Source organism: Salvelinus alpinus, chromosome 1 (assembly GCF_045679555.1).
Source record: "Salvelinus alpinus chromosome 1, SLU_Salpinus.1, whole genome shotgun sequence".
Taxonomy (NCBI): Eukaryota; Metazoa; Chordata; class Actinopteri; order Salmoniformes; family Salmonidae; genus Salvelinus; species Salvelinus alpinus.
Window position 1 is genome coordinate 24,998,136 of NC_092086.1, and position 21,048 is coordinate 25,019,183.

General features: G+C 43.8%; 2 protein-coding genes across 9 annotated transcripts; one reads left to right on the forward strand and one right to left on the reverse strand.

Annotated features, from left to right (window-relative positions):
• Positions 1 to 1,682: 1,682 nt before the first annotated feature.
• LOC139571685 (tubulin epsilon and delta complex protein 2) lies at positions 1,683 to 12,161 on the reverse strand. 7 transcript variants are annotated; one of them, XM_071394845.1, is made up of 10 exons: positions 12,033 to 12,161; positions 11,370 to 11,491; positions 11,189 to 11,244; positions 10,910 to 11,069; positions 10,152 to 10,205; positions 9,576 to 9,654; positions 8,968 to 9,175; positions 6,880 to 6,978; positions 3,778 to 3,986; positions 1,683 to 2,199 (listed from the first exon to the last, which is right to left on the reverse strand). In XM_071394845.1, exons 2-10 carry the CDS (start codon positions 11,471 to 11,473, stop codon positions 2,065 to 2,067), a joined length of 1,104 nt encoding a protein of 367 aa, XP_071250946.1. In that variant the 5' UTR covers positions 11,474 to 11,491; positions 12,033 to 12,161; the 3' UTR covers positions 1,683 to 2,064. The 7 variants fall into 7 exon arrangements, with proteins under 7 accessions (XP_071250946.1, XP_071250930.1, XP_071250948.1 ...); XM_071394829.1 differs by having other exon boundaries at positions 10,451 to 11,069; XM_071394847.1 differs by lacking the exon at positions 10,152 to 10,205.
• cfap70 (cilia and flagella associated protein 70) lies at positions 12,156 to 20,955 on the forward strand. Of its 2 annotated transcripts, XM_071394848.1 has the most exons (15): positions 12,156 to 12,290; positions 12,636 to 12,819; positions 13,005 to 13,103; positions 13,228 to 13,313; positions 13,524 to 13,709; positions 14,059 to 14,241; positions 14,465 to 14,559; positions 14,819 to 14,921; positions 15,041 to 15,175; positions 16,815 to 16,976; positions 17,096 to 17,113; positions 19,676 to 19,768; positions 20,088 to 20,169; positions 20,393 to 20,453; positions 20,884 to 20,955. In XM_071394848.1, the coding sequence occupies exons 1-13, from the start codon at positions 12,219 to 12,221 to the stop codon at positions 20,160 to 20,162; spliced, it is 1,491 nt and encodes a 496-aa protein (XP_071250949.1). In that variant the 5' UTR covers positions 12,156 to 12,218; the 3' UTR covers positions 20,163 to 20,169; positions 20,393 to 20,453; positions 20,884 to 20,955. The 2 variants fall into 2 exon arrangements, with proteins under 2 accessions (XP_071250949.1, XP_071250950.1); XM_071394849.1 differs by lacking the exon at positions 17,096 to 17,113.
• Positions 20,956 to 21,048: the final 93 nt, after the last annotated feature.

The window sequence follows — 21,048 nt, forward strand, 5'->3', positions numbered from 1 at the left end:
TCCACCATATTACTTACACTTTAAACATCTGCAAACATCAAAGGATTAGGTTAGGGCCAAGGGGAAGAGGGAGTGAATTGGGACTGGCACTTGGTGCGTGCCACAGGAGGTTGGTGGTACCATAATTTGGCAGGATAGGCTCATAGTAATGGCTGGAGCGGAACGGTATCAAATAAATCAAACACATGGTTTCCATGGTGCCATTCCATTTGCTCCGTTCCAGTCATCATTATGATCCGTCCTCCCCTCAGCAGCCTCCACTGGTTCGTACCTACACCACCTGTCGACCGGTGGCGTGTTGCCCGGGCAGGTGAGGCTCATGCTGTTGATCTACCTCTTCAGCCCTCCCCAGCTGTCATTAAACTGTTTTGCCAAGTTTTTCCATTCACAGTACCCCTGGCGTGTTTTGAATGCAGCCCAGGGCCAAGATGGATAACAGTGAAGCTCCTACATTGTTCTCCTTCCACACCACCCCACAGACCAGAAGGACAGAGTTAGTTTAGGCCTTCTCTACCCATATGAGTCACCTGCCTCCTTATTTGCTGCCTTATAAGAGCAAACTCTGTTGTATTAACCACAGTGCTTCCCGTTGTATTAACCACAGTGCTTCCCGTTGTATTAGCCACAGTGCTTCCCGTTGTATTAACCACAGTGCTTCCCGTTGTATTAACCACAGTGCTTCCCGTTGTATTAACCACAGTGCTTCCCGTTGTATTAGCCACAGTGCTTCCCGTTGTATTAGCCACAGTGCTTCCCGTTGTATTAGCCACAGTGCTTCCCGTTGTATTAGCCACAGTGCTTCCCGTTGTATTAGCCACAGTGCTTCCCGTTGTATTAGCCACAGTGCTTCCCGTTGTATTAACCACAGTGCTTCCCGTTGTATTAGCCACAGTGCTTCCCGTTGTATTAGCCACAGTGCTTCCCGTTGTATTAGCCACAGTGCTTCCCGTTGTATTAGCCACAGTGCTTCCCGTTGTATTAGCCACAGTGCTTCCCGTTGTATTAACCACAGTGCTTCCCGTTGTATTAACCACAGTGCTTCCCGTTGTATTAACCACAGTATTCATTTCGGGGAGAAAATGGTGTACTTGATATTTAAAATTAAAACTTAACATGCATTAGATAGATAAGAGGGAATGTAGTCTGCATAACAAGTACTAATGTACTGTATGTAGTCTGTATAACAAGTACTAATGTACTGTATGAAGTCTGTACAACAAGTACTAATGTACTGTATGTAGTCTGTATAACAAGTACTAATGTACTGTATGTAGTCTGTATAACAAGTACTAATGTACTGTATGAAGTCTGTATAACAAGTACTAATGTACTGTATGTAGTCTGTATAACAAGTACTAATGTACTGTATGTAGTCTGTATAACAAGTACTAATGTACTGTATGAAGTCTGTACAACAAGTATTAATGTACTGTATGTAGTCTGTATAACAAGTACTAATGTACTGTATGTAGTCTGTATAACAAGTACTAATGTACTGCACGTAGGCTGTTTTTGATTTGAAAGGCGCGTCATGGGTATAGCGCCACCTGCTGACAAATATAAAATCACAGCATGTCAGTGACCCCAACTTAGTTGACCTACAACATCTTTACTTAAATTATTAAACTAAAATTATTACACATTTGTAGATGTAGACTACCGAATGGGAAACTTTTTCAATATCCATCAATTTGAATAATTTAATCTAATTATAAGAGTCTTACAATATACAAAAAGGAACAATGTAAAACCAAAATGCTCAATCACTCCAAATAAATACACAGATTGACATTCCCAAAACACAAAAATCCCTTTTCAGAAGATTCTCCATCCTTCTTCCTGTGTTCTCAGTGTCCCTTCCTAAGACATTCATTGGTCTATTCTTCAATAGTCTTTCTTGGTCGTGTTCATTAGGCACCAAATGGAAGAACACCGAATGAAACAGGGAGGGGCTACCTGGACTTGTCCAATTAGATACTTTCATTTTTGTTTTCTGCTGCATTGTGTGCCCTAATAAACATGACCCAGGTGACTTGGCCTGTTCAGTTGATTTGACCTGTTCCTTTAGTCAGGTTCTGTGTCCAGAACCAGAGTAGGAAACATCACCCCTCCCTCTCCAAGCAGGGAGTAAATGTCACGGAGCGCGGCGGGGTTGGGAGGTCCAGGAGCGGAGGGCATGACCATGGTGTCAGAGAGAGCCTGTCAGAGAAACAGAACACACACCAAAAGAGTGACTAATGCATACATACACACAGACCCAAAATCACTGTCTCCATACTGACCTTTGTGGAGAAATCAACTTTTTCCTTTTAACATAGCACAGGTGTGTAATGGCATGGATTTTGGTAGAAATATGCAAAGGGTGTGTTATTAGCTACCTGATACAGGTGTGTGTGTATGAGACAGATGTGTCTCTTACCTGATGCAGGTGTGTGTGTGTGTGTGTGTGTGTGTGTGTGTATGAGACAGATGTGCCTCTTACCTGATACAGGTGTGTGTGTGTGTGTGTGTGTGTGTGTGTGTGATGTGCCTCTTACCTGATGCAGGTGTGTGTGTGTGTGAGACAGATGTGCCCCTTACCTGATACAGGTGTGTGTATATGAGACAGATGTGCCTCTTACCTGATGCAGGTGTGTGTGTGTGTGTGTGTGTGTGTGTGTGTATATATGAGACAGACGTGCCTCTTACCTGATACAGGTGTGTGTGTGTGAGAGAGATGTGCCTCTTACCTGATGCAGGTGTGTGTGTGAGACAGATGTGCCTCTTACCTGATGCAGGTGTGTGTGTGTGAGACAGATGTGCCTCTTACCTGATACAGGTGTGTGTGTGTGTGTGAGATGTGCCTCTTACCTGATACAGGTGTGTGTGTGTATATATGAGACAGACGTGCCTCTTACCTGATACAGGTGTGTGTGTGTGAGACAGATGTGCCTCTTACCTGATACAGGTGTGTGTGTGTGTGTGAGATGTGCCTCTTACCTGATGCAGGTGTGTGTGTGTGTGTGTGTGTGAGACAGATGTGCCCCTTACCTGATACAGGTGTGTATATGAGACAGATGTGCCTCTTACCTGATGCAGGTGTGTGTGTGTGTGTGTGTGTGTGTGTGTGTGTGTGTGTGTGTGTGTGTGTATATATATATATATGAGACAGATGTGCCTCTTACCTGATACAGGTGTGTGTATATGAGACAGGTGTGCCTCCTACCTGATACAAGTGTGTGTGTATGAGACAGATGTGCCTCTTACCTGATACAGGTGTGTGTGTATGAGACAGATGTGCCTCTTACCTGATATAGGTGTGTGTATATGAGACAGATGTGACTCTTACCTGATACAGGTGTGTGTATATGAGACAGATGTGTCTCTTACCTGATACAGGTGTGTGTATATGAGACAGATGTGTCTCTTACCTGATACAGGTGTGTGTATATGAGACAGATGTGTCTCTTACCTGATACAGGTGTGTGTATATGAGACAGATGTGTCTCTTACCTGATACAGGTGTGTGTATATGAGACAGATGTGTCTCTTACCTGATACAGGTGTGTGTATATGAGACAGATGTGTCTCTTACCTGATACAGGTGTGTGTATATGAGACAGATGTGTCTCTTACCTGATACAGGTGTGTGTATATGAGACAGATGTGTCTCTTACCTGATACAGGTGTGTGTATATGAGACAGATGTGTCTCTTACCTGATACAGGTGTGTGTATATGAGACAGATGTGTCTCTTACCTGATACAGGTGTGTGTATGAGACAGATGTGTCTTTTACCTGATGCAGGTGCACCTCCTGCTGTAGCAGCTCCACTCGCAACCTCAGCCTCTCCACCTCCTGGAGCTCTGCCTGGCTGGTGTAGGTCAGGGTGGGGGGCAAGGGGGTCACCCCACTCAGGTCACCCCACTCGCCCTTACTTCTGACGGGGCAGAACGCGCCCGCTCCTTCCCCCTTCGGCCTCCTCCATCGATCCCATGCCTCCCGCTCTGGTCGGAAAAATTGTGATTATTTTTAGAGTGAGAGGAGCGTGAGCAACCGAAGCCGAAAACGTTTGCGCCTCCTGTGTGCTTGCTGCTCCCTCAGCTTTAAATAGCAGGGACAAGCCAAGCATTGCGCGCCGTCAAGGATGGACTGACTGACGGCTTTAAAACCTCACCGTCACATTCACACAGGGGGACCTGAGAAGGAGCCTCACCGTCACACACACACGAAGATCTCAAAAGGAGCCCAAGGAAACAAGAATAAATCCGGTGTTACTCTGACGGTTTCTATTTTCATTATCCATAAGTCAAGACAGTGAGGGGTTCAATTAGCTCGTTAGTGTGTGTCCGCGTGAAGATTGACTCTCAGGGAGCACATTTCTCCATTGGGGGATCGTGATCTGAGAATGAATCTGCTCATCATACCGTTGTCAGTTGACTCATGACAATGCTGCAACAAAAGCGTCACTGTACCATTCTATTGTTGGACATTTACACTGAATTGAATTGTCCCAAAATAAAATGCTGCATAATAATCAGACTACCAGAATATAGATTAGAGATCTATTATGGGAATGATACAGTTCCTTCAGAATGAATACCAGAATGTAGATTAGAGATAAAATAGGAACTACAGAAAGTATTCACACCCCTTGACTTCTTCCACATTTTGTTGTGTTACAGCCTGCATTTAAAATGGATGAAATTTAGATTTGTCACTGGCCTATATACACAATACCCCATAATGTAAAAATTGAAAAATGTTTACAAATGAATAAAAAATAAAATCTGAAATGTCTTTTGAGTCAATAAGTATTCAAATCCTTTGTTATGGCAAGCCCAAATATGTTCAGGAGTAAACTTTTGCTGAACAAGTCACATAATACGTTGCATGGACTCACTATGTGTGCAATAATAGTGTTTAACATGATTGCTGGAGAGGAAGGAAACGGCTCAGGGATTTCAGCATGGTGACTTTAAAACAGTTACAGAGTTTAATGGCTTTGATAGGAGAAAACTGAGGATGGATCAACAATAAAAGGTAGTTAGTCCACAATACTAACCTAATTGACAGTGAAAATAAGAAAGCCTGTGCCTAATAAAAATATTCCAAAACATGCATTCTGTTTGCAACAAGGCACTAAAGTAATACTGAAAAAAATGTGGCAAAGCAATTTACTTTTTTGTCCTGAATACAAAGTATTGTATTTGCCCCAAATATATTACTGAGTACATTTTCAAGCATAGTGGTGGCTGCATCATGTTATGGTTATGCATTTAATTTTTAAGGACGGGGGAGTTTTCAGGGAAAAAAGAAACAGAATGGAGCTAAGCACAGGCAAAATCCTAGAGGAAAACCTGGTTCAGTTTTGCTTTCCACCAGACACAGAGATTAATTCACATTTCAGCAGGACAATAACCTAAAACACAAGGCCAAATCTGGAGTTGCTTGCCAAGAAGACAGTAAATGTTCTTGAGTGGCCGAGTTAGTTTTGACTTAAATCTACTTGACAAGACCTGAAATGGTTATCTAGTAATGATCAACAACCAATTTCACAGAGCTTGAAAAGTTTTGAAAAAATAAAATGGGAAAATGTTGCACAATCCAGATGTGGAAAGCTCTTAGAGACTTACCCAGAAAGACTCATAGCTGTAATCTATGGTAGAAAATTACAAGATTATGTTTTAATACTGTTTATGCATCGAATAGCTTTGATTAGTACTCTCTCATCTGTGTTTGTGTGATTGAGTTGGGCCTCTGGGGCTTAACGCTGGCAATTGATTTAAAATGTCTTGGTGATAAAACCTATAGCCTGCATTCCATTGAATGATTAGTGTCTGTGAAATGCTGGCCTGTCTGCCAGGACCAGGTAAACCCTCCCTCCAGTTTCTCTCCCACACGCAGATGAACACCGGACTTCAGAAATTGTGATGAGTACCCAGTGTTCCATGTTGCATTAGTATCTGTGTGTTAAGGTGTGTGATACTGAGAAGATAACTCTGTATAAACTAGCAGTAAATTACCTAGAGACAGAAACCTTGCGCAATGTACATTTGTGTCTGTTGCTTGATTACATAATGTATCTTTGTATAATTCTACACATCTGTTTGTCATGAACATTCAGGAGGATGTACTTTGCTATAAAGAGCTGTAACCCAAATCTGCTGGTGGGTTCTCAGTGATCACCTCTGGGTTTATTGTTGACCAGCTCCATTATTGTAATAATGAATAATAAAGTTTGATTGTTTTGAGGAAATCTAAGTCTCTCTCCATTGATTAGAAATATTTCACGACAAATCTGTGCCAAAGGTGCTTCTACAAAGTATTGGTACTCAGGGATGTGAATACTTAAGTACATGCAAATTAGATATTTCTTTGTGAGTGTCAGAGAAGGCCGGGGCCAGCCATGCAGCCAGTCGAGGCTCTCAATTTTAAGTGGGAACTCTGGCTTTGACTCTGGATAGTGTGTGTGTGTTCTTGAACATTCTGTCACAATCTGGCCCCTAGCCACTCACCTTGGAGGCTTTGGGAGCACTAAAAACTGTCAGTTCTAAATAAAAGTCCCCCACATCAGCACCACACTGTCACAGTGAGATTGGTGAGAGGGGGAAAAGAGCTCAGCTTATAATTGTATTGGTTCAAGGTCGTGGAGAATATGTTGCATTATACTGTGAGATGCTATACAGGCTCATTTTGCTGCGTGAATCAATTGCAAAGGGTCACAATTTCACCACAAGTGAAGTCCCTGGAAAAGTCAGTAAAGGGAATATTGGAGGGTAATATGCCTACTTTCCAAGACTGATTTTTAAAATGCGAACTAATTCTCAACATCTGATTAAAACATTGAGTGGAGATGTGTGTGTGCGTGAGTGTATAGAGTGAAGCAAGATGTAGTACCTTTTCTCAGCTGTCCAGCATGTTTCCGGAGGTCTGCCACCATCTTCTCCAGGCCTTCCAGCATCAGCAAGGTCTCATATTCCCTCTTCTGGCATGTTCCTTCACATAATAAAGGAAAAAAATATTCATAAATATCAATGTACAGTGCATTCGGAAAGTATTCAGACCTCTTAACTTTTTCCACATTTTGTTACGTTACAGTCTTATTCTCTAATTGATTAAATACATTTTTTCCTCATCAATCTACACACAATACCCCATAATGACAAAGCGAAAAACAGTTTTCAGACATGTTTGGCAAATTATCTTTACATAAGAATTCAGACCCTTTGCTATCAGACTCTAAATTGAGTTCAGGTGCATCCTGTTCCCATTGATCATCCTTGAGATATTTCTACAACTTGATTGGAGTCCACCTGTGGTAAATTCAATTGAATGATAAAAAACACGAGCTGGCACACCCAGAATAATAGTTTGTGTGGAGGTGCTGACTAACAGTGAATAAACTACAAACTATCAAAATAAAGAAAGTTGCACACTCCATGTGTAATCTCCTCAGGGTGGAGGGCACAGTGATGCCGAAACATTGGTAAATACCCATTCAATTGCTGGGAGATTATACATGGAGTGTGCGACTTTAATTTGATAGTTTCAATTGAATTGATAGGACATGGTTTGGAAAAGCACACACCTGCCTATATAAAGGTCCCACAGTTGACAGTACATATCAGAGCAAAAACCAAGTCATGAGGTCAAAGGAATTGGCCGTAGAGCTCCGAGACAGGATTGTGTTGAGGCACACATCTGGGAAAGGGTACCAAAGAATTACTGCAGCATTGAAGGTCCCTAAGAACACAGTGGCCTCCATCATTTTTAAATGGAAGTTTGGAACCACCAAGACTCTTCCTAGAGCTGGCCGCCCAGCCAAACTAAGCAATCGGGGGAGAAGGGCCTTGGTCAGGGAGGTGACCAAGAACCCGATGGTCACTGACAGAGCTCCAGAGTTCCTCTGTGGAGTTGGGAGAACCTTCCAGAAGGACAACCATCTCTGCAGCACTCCACCATTCAGGCCTTTATGGTAGAGTGGCCAGATGAAAGCCACTCCTCAGTAAAAGGCACATGACAGCCCGCTAGGAGTTTGCCAAAAGGCACCTGAAGGACTCAGACCATGAGAAACAATTAACCCAATCGAACATCTTTGGAGAGACCTGAAAATAGCTGTGCAGCGACGCTCCCCATCCAACCTGGCAGAGCTTGAGAGGATCTGCAGAGAAGAATGGGAGAATCTCCCCAAATACAGGTGTGCCAAGCTTGTAGCGTCATACCCAAGAAGACTCGAGGCTGTAATCGCTGCCAAAGGTGCTTCAACAAAGTACTGAGTAAAGGGTGTGAATACTTATGTAAATGTTATATTTCATATTTTTTTATAAATTTGCTAAAACATTCTAAAAACCTGTTTTTGCTTTGTCATTATAGGGTATTGTGTATAGATTGATGAGGGGGGAAAAAAACTATTGAATCCATTTTAGAATAAGGCTGTAACGTAACAAAATGTGGAAAAAGTTAAGGGGTCTGAATACTTTCCGAATGCACTGTATGTATTACAGACATGAGCTAAGCATTATTATTACTACATTATTACACATTGACAAATAATTACTCTTCAGAATTTGGACATGAAATTAAACAAATGCAGTGATAAAGCGCAATGCAAATCAATCTCAAATGTATTGGTAATGGTGCTATAAAAAATGAAAAGGTTTTGCCGTATCTAATTGCTTTACATTACTCAGAAGTTACTGTAATTAATTGTTATCTGTAGCATAAAAACAGCTCTGTCAAATGATTGCTAATGGCTTCAGAATTAATAAGCTCAGCAGTTAATGAGGTCAGAGGACTAAGGGGTGATGAGCTGAAAAATAACACTGAACGTTCTTATTTCTAAGCTAATTAAATCCTTAGTTCTTGGATAAATGGACCCCTTCTCCACCCCCTATTGCTTTTCTTTCCAGACTTCTCATCGCCCATACTTCTGTCATCTCCTACCAGTTCTCCATCCCTCCACTTCTGTAATTTCCTATTTCTTACTTATCCCTCCTTCCATCCCCCCTTCTGCATCTCCTCTGGCTGGGCTGGTAACTGGCTCAGTGCCAGAGGTTCTGAAGGTCTGGCCAGTCAGCAGCAGCAGCCGCTCGCTCTGGTAGCAATGACTCAGATCCGTGCAAAGCTGTGTCAGTCTGTCCACCTGAGCCCCGGTGTCGGCCGGGCTGCCACTGGTTGGCCACTCTCTGGGAAACTGACCCATAAGGGGATGGGTCAAGGAGAACAAGCAGACAAGACTCTGTGAGATAATATTAGAAGACACACGTGTATGCACACACATTTAATTTTCTGTGTGTGAATTCTAAAAATCTGGTGTGATATTTTGAGAAACGCCGGTAGACACTGAATTCGATGCCGTGCTAATTTCTCTCTCGTAGGCTGTGTGAACGAGTGGGAGTGAGAGAATTAGTAACGGTTTTATACTCGTTGAAATCAACAATTGATATCTCTACAGGTCCCATGTCACAAATAAGATATACTATTAAAACACTATTTAACTACTCATTAATGCCTAGACGTAAGCATGAGGGTGCATTAAATCAGGTTTAGCTATATGTGGGTGTTAAATGTTCAGTTCATCTGAGGAAGGATACAGTGGCTTTCACTCTCTCCGTGAAGTGACTCCTCTCCGCCACAGGTTTGGATTGTAGAGCCATGACTTTGTCCCATAACCTGAGGGAAGAAAAAAAACTGAAAGGGTCAAATGAATGTCCCAGCCACCATACAAGTATACATCAGTGGAGGCTGCAGAGGGGAGGACAGCTCATAATAATGGCTGGATCAGAGTGAATGGAATCAAACCATGTGTTTGATGTATTTGATACCATTCCACTGATTCCATTACCACAAGCCAGTCCACCCCAATTAAGGTGCCACCAACCTCCTGTTGTATACATGTATAGCCTACTTCTTGTTCCCCAAACAAACACAGCTCAACATCAATGAGTATGCAAAAGACATATAGAAGAAAAAAAACTATCACTTTTTGGACGTTTGTTGTGGATATCTAGCTAGCTGTTCCTGACAGAATCATAGGAATTTACCCTTTTAACACATAATACATTAGAGAAAATTCTGTATGCAATACAGAACACTGCATGGAAAATGTTACATGGAGGATGATATAGGTCAGACATTTCCTCCACAAAAGATATGATTCACTGGCTGACCTGCTTTGTTTGGTCCTTAGACTGATCCATTTAGTTAACCACTGTGTGGGAGCTCTGCCACAAAAACACAATCAAACATGTACAGTGTCATTAAACCACACTCAAACTACTTATTGTCACAACAGACTAGTCATATTATATCATAAAACGTTGAGTTGCTTCTAGCCAACTTCTTAACGATATCAGTACGGTACTTTGACGTTCCATTTTAATTGGCTATGTTGCTTCTGGAATAGGAATTTGACACCGTCACATACTTTGTTCACTAAGCAGTGGTCTAGTGTTGTCTTGCAGCCTACCCATTCTGTGGAGGTGAAATTACATGTGCTTTTGGCATCCCCTCCATGTGTGAAACAGACACCGTGTCCCCGTTAGGGGGCTGGAAGGAAGTGGCTGCAGCTGACAACCACCTGTGGGACACCTCAACCTGATGATGTGCTGATGAGGCCTGCGGTGATTGACCCTGATTATGTGACACAGGACCTGGAGGACCAGCCTGCTTCACTGCCTTCCCAGAGGACTGTGGTGGAAACTCCTTTGATGACACGACAGATCGTTTCTGGATCTGGACAGAGCTTCTGATCATGCTTGCCCTGCCTTGTCCTGAATGACCTACCGGATGACCCATCCTCCCCCTTCCACCCCTGTAGAGATGGGACGCAGAATACTTTCTGGACTCTTTTTTGTCCATCGTGATGGGTTTGGAGGTAGTTTTAATGACATTTTTATTCCCTTTGGTGCCACCTGGGGTCAGAGACCTTCCCTTTCCCTGTGTAGTGTCCACTGGTTCTTTCTTTGGTCCTGTACAGTTCTGAGGGTCTTTTTGGGGTGCTGTGCCAACGCGAACTCTGAGGGCCTTCTCCAGCAATCGATTCAGCAGTTCCATCTCCCGTCTCTCCTCCAGTTGGACATCTGGGTCTAAACAGAGAAAAAATATGCTGACAACATAGATATTAAAAACATGACCATATCCAGTTACTACTAGTAACTGGTACTGGGCTTCAGAGAAAATAACAGATTGTGGATCATCATAATACCCTTTTCAACATCATCTGTCAGTTCTATTTCCTTGCAGTCTTCCTGCTGTGGTCTCCTGGTGAATGATCAGATGGCCATCATGTTATAACATAGGCCTATCGAGTTACCTACTCATATAGAACAACTGTAGAACATTAGCTTAATAGATAGCAATGAACGTGGAAGTTTTACTGTACTTACAAAGAACGCAGTATCTCCCTGTATTGAAGGATGTTCTCGTTTATCTTGGTCTCCTCTACTTTGCACAACTTGATGGCTTCATCCACAAGGCTAAGCAGTGACATGATGCAGGCAGCCTGGCACTGTCATGCACAATAGATTAAAGTTCACAGTGACCATGCGCAAACAAAACAGCGCTACTATATCTGGGGTGTAATCATTAGTCCAAAACGTTTTGCATCGGACAACTTTTTACAGCGAAAACATTATGTTATATTGGACGTATTCAGGTAGTACCCTCTCCGTTTCGTTCCTAGTGAATAGACCCCTGCTCTAGCTTGTTAGCTAAATGAAAGCATAGGCACACTGCAAACGTAAATGCATCACATACACATTTGAATGCAGCATCTTGAGAAAGTGTGACACTTGCCAAACATCTGCATGCAACTTTAGCAAGCTGTCATATGTCTGTTGTTGTACTGACCCGCGAAAACAAAACTCGGAAGTTACGCTAGCTAACGTTAGCTAACTGGCAAAACAGAATAGATTTGCAAAGTCCAACCGACTGTGACAAAACCCATTCAAAATTGTCTGGCGTTCATACACAACGTCTACTATGTAGTCCTCTAAATACTGGACAACATACATATTACTCACGTAAAAAAAATAGCACACGCGACTTACGAGCAAATAAGTTAGCAAGCCACTCCACCAACTCCAACAACAATAACTCCAACTTCTCGCGATATTCAGACTCGCTACTATGGAAACGGGGACACGATGTATTCACCTGCTGCAGTGCAGGGGGTTGTTTATCCAGAACAATTAACAAACATTTGACTTCTACTCACTCTGATTTACAAAACCAGAATGGAACAATTTCGTGGTGCGAGAGACAAAGTAACACTCGTGAAAATAACAGTACTTCGTGGAAATAACCTGGTAAGCCTGCATCCCTATCTGGTTTCCAGTACGTTAGTAGCACTGGTAGAATAAGAACGGTCAGTTGTAGCAACTTGCATATATGGCTAACTTGGTGTTTTACATTCTTGGATTCTGGTGATCCACAGTTGTGCACTTTTTTTGTCCTAGCTCAGGAAGTACAACTGATTCAATTAATCAAGAGTTTGATGACTAACTTAATGGATCAGGTGTGTTTGGCTATGACAAAAATGTGCACTCCCGGCTGTGACTGAGCTCTATTGATCAAATTCTGCTAGCTAGCTAACGTTAGTATTATAATAAACACACCCCTAACAAAATGGTGTCGCTGTTTTTCACTTCCAGAGGGGCAACAAGGCTGAGTGCATCCTGAACTATGTGAGGGCTGAGTTCAATGGCATCGTCCTGGGAGATTCCCAGAAGCTGGATGCTGCTGTGGATCAGAGCGTGGACTACAACTTCACCTGCAGCTTTGAGTGCTCAGATGCTGCCCACACATTAGATGACATGGCACACAAACCTGTCATATGTGAGTTACTACTAACTAATCCATTATTATGATGTGTGCTGCTTGTTTCAGATGTTAAAGCCACTATTTATCTTTACGATTGATCCATATCCTCATTGTACCGTGTCTCCCTCGTTCAGCCAGTTGTTCACCAATCCACGGTTGCTTACCAAATTAATCCTCTCTATTGTGTCGTTGTCATTTAGTGACAGTGATTGAGGTCCTTCCCAAGGAGAAGAAGCAGAAGGAGGAGAAGACTGCAGTTATAGGGCAAGCTATAGTGGACTTGCTACCTCTCTTGCATGGTGAGAGACCAACACATTAGATCCAATCAAGTATCCATCTAACTTAATACCTTCCAGGGTCCCCCCAAAAAACTCACTCATGTTTGAAATGTAAATGTATTCCTCTCTCTCTCACCCTCAATAGGTCAGGTCAGCTTCTTCTCCACTGTGCTTCTTCATCCAACTCCTGGCTCACCTGTGGAGGCAGCCTCACAGGAGGGCAGCTGTAAAGTAGGAGTAAAAACTAACCAGCACGAGAAACTATGTGTGTGTGACTTTGTGTGTGTGTGACTTTGTGTGACTTTGTGTGACTGTGTGACTGTGTGTGTGTGTGTGTGACTGTGTGTGTGTGTGTGTGTGTGACTGTGTGTGTGTGTGTGTGTGCGTGCGTGCGTGCTCTGTTTGTTTGTAATTGACATCCCTCCTCTGCCTGGCACCCAGCCATCTCTAGATGTGACCGTCTGTGTTCCTGAGCCTCTGTTATCCGGCGTCCAGCTGTCTGACTCCAACCTGCTGAAGGTTACTGTGGAGACAGCTTACTCTGTCCCGGAGGTGTGGAACCCTGTCTCTGGGTCTGGTCCTCCCTCCAGCTACGTGGCTGCCCTGCAGGTTCCCCTCACTGCAGAGGTGAGCGATAAGAGACCTATGTTGCCATCAGGGTTGGGGCCAATTCCATTTAAATTCAGTCAATACAGGAAGTAAAGTGAAATTCCTCTTCTTTTCATGCCATTTGGCAAATATTTGCTATTGAATAGAATGACAACTCTATAGGTTAGTTCACAATCACACTGGAATAGTACAGACCAATTCCCATACTAATGCACTAAAGCATTTTTACTGTGAAAATGTCGTCAACTTTGAACTATTGACAGTAATTCAAGGATACAATGCAGACACACAGATGAACCCACAATCCCTAATGTCATATGACATTTAACTTTAACTTGTTCCTGACACATTTCTTGTTTCCCCCCAGAAAGAGCAGGTGCTGATGTTCTCCAATGGGCTGCTGAAGGTGGGCGGGGAGAGTGAACCCATGGGAAGACCCAGGAAGTGGCCCCTGGGTCCCCTGTTGGCTCCTGGAGCTCAATTCATACCAGGTGTCTCCATGGAGGGAGAGCCCATTGAGATGGAGGATGGGGATCTCACCAGCATAGAGGTACTCTAGCCTACTTGTACTCTAGTATTATGGTTGGTATAACCATCTCTAGTACTGCCGCACAATCTCACCTTAATACCAAATGAATCAAATGTTTTTATTGTTCTGTCGTTTTTTCAATTATTGTCATTGAGTCATCGTTGTTTGCACTCTCAGTGGTTTGACCAATACATTCTGTGTAATGTATCGATCTCTTCCCCTCATCTCTTCCTGTGTTTTCCAGGACAGGGATTTCCGGAAAGAAGCGGAGACCAATAAGAAGAGAGTGAGCTGGGACACAGAGCGTCGTTGCTTTCTGGATGCAGATGGTGCAGCCTGGTGAGACAGATACACCACCTCACTGCCAACAATCTGCTTCTATTGAGCCTTGCTTTAAACACACAAATCTTGGATTTTATCTGTAACAAATATAAATAGAGAGGCTATGAAGCTACAGTATCCTCAATAAAGTTTTTCAAAATTGAATTGAAATAAGTTGGCCTATATAATGCACTGCTACCAAATTGCCCTTTGGGAACAATAACGTTTTATTGAATTTAATTTAATTCTCTATCCATGTTCTATCCTCCTCTCTCAGTCTGACCCATAGGATAGCAGAAAGCAGACTGTGGCCAGTAGAGGTCATGAGGTCACCACAGGTTGGAGCCACTAAGGGAGGGAAGGCTGGCAAAGACAAGGGAGTAAGACACTGAATTTCTCCTATACAGGATCTGATTAAATCACTCTTGGCCATTATTGTTAATATCCTTACTAATGTTTGTTTGAACTGCCTTTGTGTGTGTGTGTGTCTGTTCAACAGGGTGAGGATGAGACCCAACTCTCCTTCCATGGTGTGGCATACGTGGACATGGCGCCCCTGTTGTACCCCGGGGCGAGGCGTGTCCGTGGGGCATACCGGCTCTACCCCTTCTACGACTCTGACCTACTGATCAAGGTGAAAGTAGCTTCGACTACAGCCATTCAAGGTTTCTTTAGAATATGGTGTAGTTGGGGCCTCCCAAGTGGCAGCGGTCTAAGGCACTGCATCTCAGTGTTGCGGCGTCACTACAGCCTGGGGTTCCATCTCATTACCGGCCGTGACCGGGAGTACAATAGGACGGCGAACAATTGGCCCAGCGCCGTCCGGATTAGGGGAGGGTTTGGCCGGGGGGGGGCTTTACTTTTGCTCATCGTGCTCTAGCGACACCTTGTGGCGAGCCGGGCTTCTGCAGGCTGACTGGGGTTGTCAGTTGAACTGTGTTTCCACCGACACATTGGTGCAGCTGGCTTCTGGGTTAAGCGAGCAGGTATTAAGCTCAGTTTGGCGGATCATGTTTCAGAAGACGCATGACTCGACCTTCGCCTCTCCGGAGCCCGTTGGGGAGTTGCCGTTATGAGACAAGATCGTAATCACGAAATTGGGGAGAAAAAACGGGGGGGAAATAAGAATATGGTGTTGACAGGTTTGGTATCGCAAGACTAAGGTGAGATAGTCTTGCAGTGGCAGGTGTGGAGGAACGGTCAATACTAATTTGTCACTCGTGATTATTACAGAACTGCTTTAGGTGTGTGTCTGTGTGTGTGAGAGAGACTGTGATATGAGTGGAGAAATGAAACAGACTTGCAGAACAGACTACCAGAACAGAGGCAGCCAGGTTGACTAATTCATTCTGAGACACAGCAGTTGTCCAGATTATCATCCATTCTATTCTGTGCCAGTTTTCGTGTCCTTGTTGCTCTCTCTCTGTCTATTGGAGTTTTGTTTAAAGTATCATTCTGCTGATGACATTTGGTTAGTTGTTTTGGTTTGTTTTTGTACATTTCCTATGTAGCTAGATAACACTTTATTGCCCTTTAAAAAAAATGCTATGATACCCTCAGGTGTCCTAAAATAGAGAATCAAAACATTTGATGGTCCATATTATTACAATCTTAAAACAAATTGTTTGTGTTAGCGCAGTACATCTCATAACCATTAGGTTTCTAAGGGCTCTTAGCTTGTACATGAACAAATGTGGAAATATGAGATACATCCGTTAACCACAACACACCTTTGACACATCTTTTAGTATTTCACAGCTGTGCAGCACTGTATCCCTGCGGGGATGGTTTTTACTCATTGCCAATTGGCTTGTTGTGTCATAGTTTGGATTGTTAATGGGGGCTGCTGAGGGGAGGACGGCTCATAATAATGGCTGGAACGGAGCAAATGGAATGGCATCAAACACATGTGTTTGATGTATTTGATACCATTCCACTGATTCTGCTCCAGCCATTACCACAAGCCCGTCCGACCCAATTAAGGTGCCACCAACCTCCTGTGATGTGCTCTAATGCTCTCACGCTACCCCTGAGGTGCTGACCTGGAGTTTTTGCATTACCTTGGCAACATAGAACCAAACCACCCCCTGCTGAGTGATTATCTGGTGTTATTATGTGTGACCCGGGTCATGTTCATAAGGTGACAAGCGGACTGAAACAGGAGGGACGACTATGGACTTGGTCCAATAAGTTCCGTCATTTTCGTTTACTGTTGCAAAATGTTTTGTTACGGTGTGCCCTAATGAACACGACCCTTGTATTGTGTTTGACAGGCTAAGAGAAACATCAGTGTTCTGAGAGAGAGTATCAGGGCTCCGGCCACCCAGGGCCGAGGTAGGGCCCCCTCCTCCGTAGGCTCCTGCAAGGCGATCCCTAGTAAGCTGTTTGACGGCGGTCACAAGGGCGGGAAGGACACCAAGGAATCGCCCAAAAGGGTGAGCGACTGACTTACTGCCTTTTTGACCATGATGGGGCTCTGTGTCTCAGACAGTGGCTCTTTCTCAATTCATCATTCCTTGATGCCTAGCACCCTCTCTCCTTGCCTCTTTCTCAGAACACATTGGAGAACAAGGTGAGATGGGAGGGACCTTTGACCTTCTCCTCCAATATGGTTGAGTAGGAGACAAGGAGATAGGATGCAAGGAATCGAAGAAAAACTAATTGCGATAGAGCTAGGATATGACTTCTTTGTAAAAGGTCTCAATAGCATTCAGTGACATCCTGTTGATAGGCCAGCTGCAGTCTCCCACAGAGCATCTTAGATCAGAGACCCTGATTTCCTCTATGATTGAATTATGGGTCGGCAGCAACAGGAGCGCTTCCCAAAGCAATTAGCCTTAATGGCAGCAGCTTGCCAGCGTCGTCAGAGAGCGGTGAATCATCTCGTTAGCTGTTAGCTCATCTGGCCCCTCGCTACACCCCCCCCCCCCGTGGCACAGCAGCTGAAAGATCGACGAACAAACACACCGACTCATGTGCGTACGCACACATACATACACGTAAACATACACACACACATACACAGCCACCCCACCAACTAAGCATCTGTCATGGCCAGACAAATAACAGGCTCTTACACACAGGCATGCACCCACACACACATGTGCCTCCACAAGTGTGCACACACACGCTCACACACACACATGCATGCCCACGGATGCACACACACAAAGTGCACAAAGTACACATACAGTGGGGAGAACAAGTATTTGATACACTGCCGATTTTGGAGGTTTTCCTACTTACAAAGCATGTAGAGGTCTGTAATTTTTATCATAGGTACACTTCAACTGTGAGAGACGGAATCTAAAACAAAAATCCAGAAAATCACATTATATGATTTTTACGTAATTAATTTGCATTTTATTGCATGACATAAGTATTTGATCACCTACCAACCAGTAAGAATTCCGGCTCTCACAGACCTGTTAGTTTTTCTTTAAGAAGCCCTCCTGTTCTCCACTCATTACCTGTATTAACTGCACCTGTTTGAACTCGTTACCTGTATAAAAGACACCTGTCCACACACTCAATCAAACAGACTCCAACCTCTCCACAATGGCCAAGACCAGAGAGCTCTGTAAGGACATCAGGGATAAAATTGTAGACCTGCACAAGGCTGGGATGGGCTACAGGACAATAGGCAAGCAGCTTGGTGAGAAGGCAACAACTGTTGGCTCAATTATTAGAAAATGGAAGAAGTTCAAGATGATGGTCAATCACCCTCGGTCTGGGGCTCCATGTAAGATCTCACCTCGTGGGGCTACAATGATCATGAGGAAGGTGAGGGATCAGCCCAGAACTACACGGCAGGACCTGGTCAATGACCTGAAGAGAGCTGGGACCACAGTCTCAAAGAAAACCATTAGTAACACACTACGCCGTCATGGATTAAAATCCTGCAGCGCACGCAAGGTCCCCCTGCTCAAGCCAGCGCATGTCCAGGCCCATCTGAAGTTTGCCAATGACCATCTGGATGATCCAGAGGAGGAATGGGGGAAGGTCATGTGGTCTGATGAGACAAAAACAGAGCTTTTTGGTCTAAACTCCGCTCGCCGTGTTTGGAGGAAGAAGAAGGATGAGTACAACCCCAAGAACACCATCCCAACCGTGAAGCATGGAGGTGGAAACATCATTCTTTGGGGATGCTTTTCTGCAAAGGGGACAGGACGACTGCACCGTATTTAGGGGAGGATGGATGGGGCCATGTATCGCGAGATCTTGGCCAACAACCTCCTTCCCTCAGTAAGAGCATTGAAGATGGGTCGTGGCTGGGTCTTCCAGCATGACAACGACCCGAAACACACAGCCAGGGCAACTAAGGAGTGGCTCCGTAAGAAGCATCTCAAGGTCCTGGAGTGGCCTAGCCAGTCTCCAGACCTGAACCCAATAGAAAATCTTTGGAGGGAGCTGAAAGTCCGTATTGCCCAGCGACAGCCCCAAAACCTGAAGGATCTGGAGAAGGTCTGTATGGAGGAGTGGGCCAAAATCCCTGCTGCAGTGTGTGCAAACCTAGTCAAGAACTACAGGAAACATATGATCTCTGTAATTGCAAACAAAGGTTTCTGTACCAAATATTAAGTTCTGCTTTTCTGATGTATCAAATACTTATGTCATGCAATAAAATGCAAATTAATTACTTAAAAATCATACAATGTGATTTTCTGGATTTTTGTTTTAGATTCCGTCTCTCACAGTTGAAGTGTACCTATGATAAAAATGACAGACCTCTACATGCTTTGTAAGTAGGAAACACTGCCGATTTTGCAGGTTATCAAATACTTGTTCTCCCCACTGTACATACACACACACAAGTATGCAAGCATGCACAGGTACATGAGTTGATCCACACAAACAACAACCTCTCATTCATGGTTCATACACAAGTGTTGCCTAGAAGTGTTGCCTACACATGCCCACATCCAACCAGAAAATAACTGTTTAATAACTGTTCTGAACTGTAGCATGGTTGAACCATGCAGTTGGTTTGCTAGTGTGTATTTCCAACTTGGTCTTTTTGCAATGTCTCATGGCAATATTCTAACTTGTAAAGAGTGAACTAGAAGAGAAATATGCTGTGCTTGTTTGCCTTGATTGGTGGGAGAGAAGGACATGGTGATGTGTTTAATTTAAGCCCGGGACACAGGGGAAGTCAGCACCCATTGGCTCTGATAGTGTGACGCTGGTTGAAACTGAACAGCAGCAACAAGTGAACACAGAGGGTCAGGTGAGTTGGGGTTCGGTGAACCATTCAAAAAGATCAAATCTAGGGGTCATGTATACATTTACAATGTAGTCATTTAGCAGACTCTCTCTTATCCAGAGAGACTGACAGGAGCAATTAGAGTAAGTGCCTTGCTCAAGGGCACATCAACAGATTTTTCACATAGTCAAACCAGCGACCTTTCTGTTACTGGCCCAACGCTCCTAACTGCTAGGCTACCTGCCACCCTCTATAAGTAGTACCTATCATCTCTGTCTACCATTTCCAGTGTATCTATTGCATGTGGCAAATGAACTTGAACCTTGAACTTAGATGTATGCAGATTCCAGAACCTACATCATCATTGAAATCGCTCTTGAGAAGTCACTGGTGCCAAAGAGATCACCGGAAGAGTTAGCCAAAAGGTAACGTAATGTTTGTTCAACTTTAATTAAATATATGGAGTGGCCTCAAAGATAAACATGTAAGTCTGAAGTAATTGAGTAGAAGTACTGCAGTAATATAGATTGGAATGGGAAGAAAAAGGGATGGTTTGTTTGAATAGATGTTGTTGTAGCAATATCCTAGTAATGTTGTTGTAACATTGTTTTATGGTTTACTACGTTTTCTCTACATTTCTGTTGAAAGGGTGATGGAGCTGATACCTCCCAGAGCTCCTTTGCCTCGCAGACCTGCTGGAGCAGAGAGAGTAAACTACCACACACACACACACACACATACACATACACATACACATACACATACACATACACATTCCACAAACGCAATCCAATAACATGGTCTGATGATTGCACTTCCCTCAATCATTACATTCACTCTGAGTGATTGCCATCTTGTGGCCATAATCTAGACTTGTGAACACAGTCAAAGGTAGTAGCCTGCTAAAGTAAGTAGAGGCATAAAATGCCAGTGGTTTCCGGTGATGATAGCTGCTGTCTCCTGCGGTCCAGCACATCCCAAACCAACGTCACACTTAACCTTATAACGGGCTCTGGGAAATGCAAATCGTTACCAAATGTCATAATTGTTTGAAAACAAGTCTATTTTTAGCATTACTTATCCCTTCCTTCCTTGCGGCTTTGCTTCCCTACTTCCTTCCTTCTATCCTGCTGTACCAGGCTGTGCAGGAGTACCAGGCCCAGATAGCCAGTGTGGCAGGCCAGGTGTTGGAGCAGTACCAGCAGCTGTTCGGGCCTGCCTTCCTGCCCGGAGAGAAGCCTCTGGACCCAACCAGCCAGGAGCAGCGCAAGACCAAGCTCCTGGGAGAACTCAACTATTCTGGG

What these genes read in the sequence shown, in the direction of transcription:
- cfap70 (XM_071394848.1), top strand. Translation starts at nt 12,219, where the DNA reads ATGGAACAATTTCGTGGTGCGAGAGACAAAGTAACACTCGTGAAAATA. An exon ending in ACTCTGACCTACTGATCAAG is followed by an intron (nt 15,176 to 16,814) that starts GTGAAAGTAGCT and finishes TGTGTTTGACAG; the next exon opens with GCTAAGAGAAACATCAGTGT. An exon ending in AAGTGAACACAGAGGGTCAG is followed by an intron (nt 19,769 to 20,087) that starts GTGAGTTGGGGT and finishes AGATGTATGCAG; the next exon opens with ATTCCAGAACCTACATCATC.
- LOC139571685 (XM_071394829.1), bottom strand. Translation starts at nt 11,473, where the DNA reads ATGTCACTGCTTAGCCTTGTGGATGAAGCCATCAAGTTGTGCAAAGTA. An exon ending in AGGGAGATACTGCGTTCTTT is followed by an intron (nt 11,245 to 11,369) that starts GTAAGTACAGTA and finishes ATCATTCACCAG; the next exon opens with GAGACCACAGCAGGAAGACT. An exon ending in TGCTGGACAGCTGAGAAAAG is followed by an intron (nt 3,987 to 6,879) that starts GTACTACATCTT and finishes TTTTCCGACCAG; the next exon opens with AGCGGGAGGCATGGGATCGA.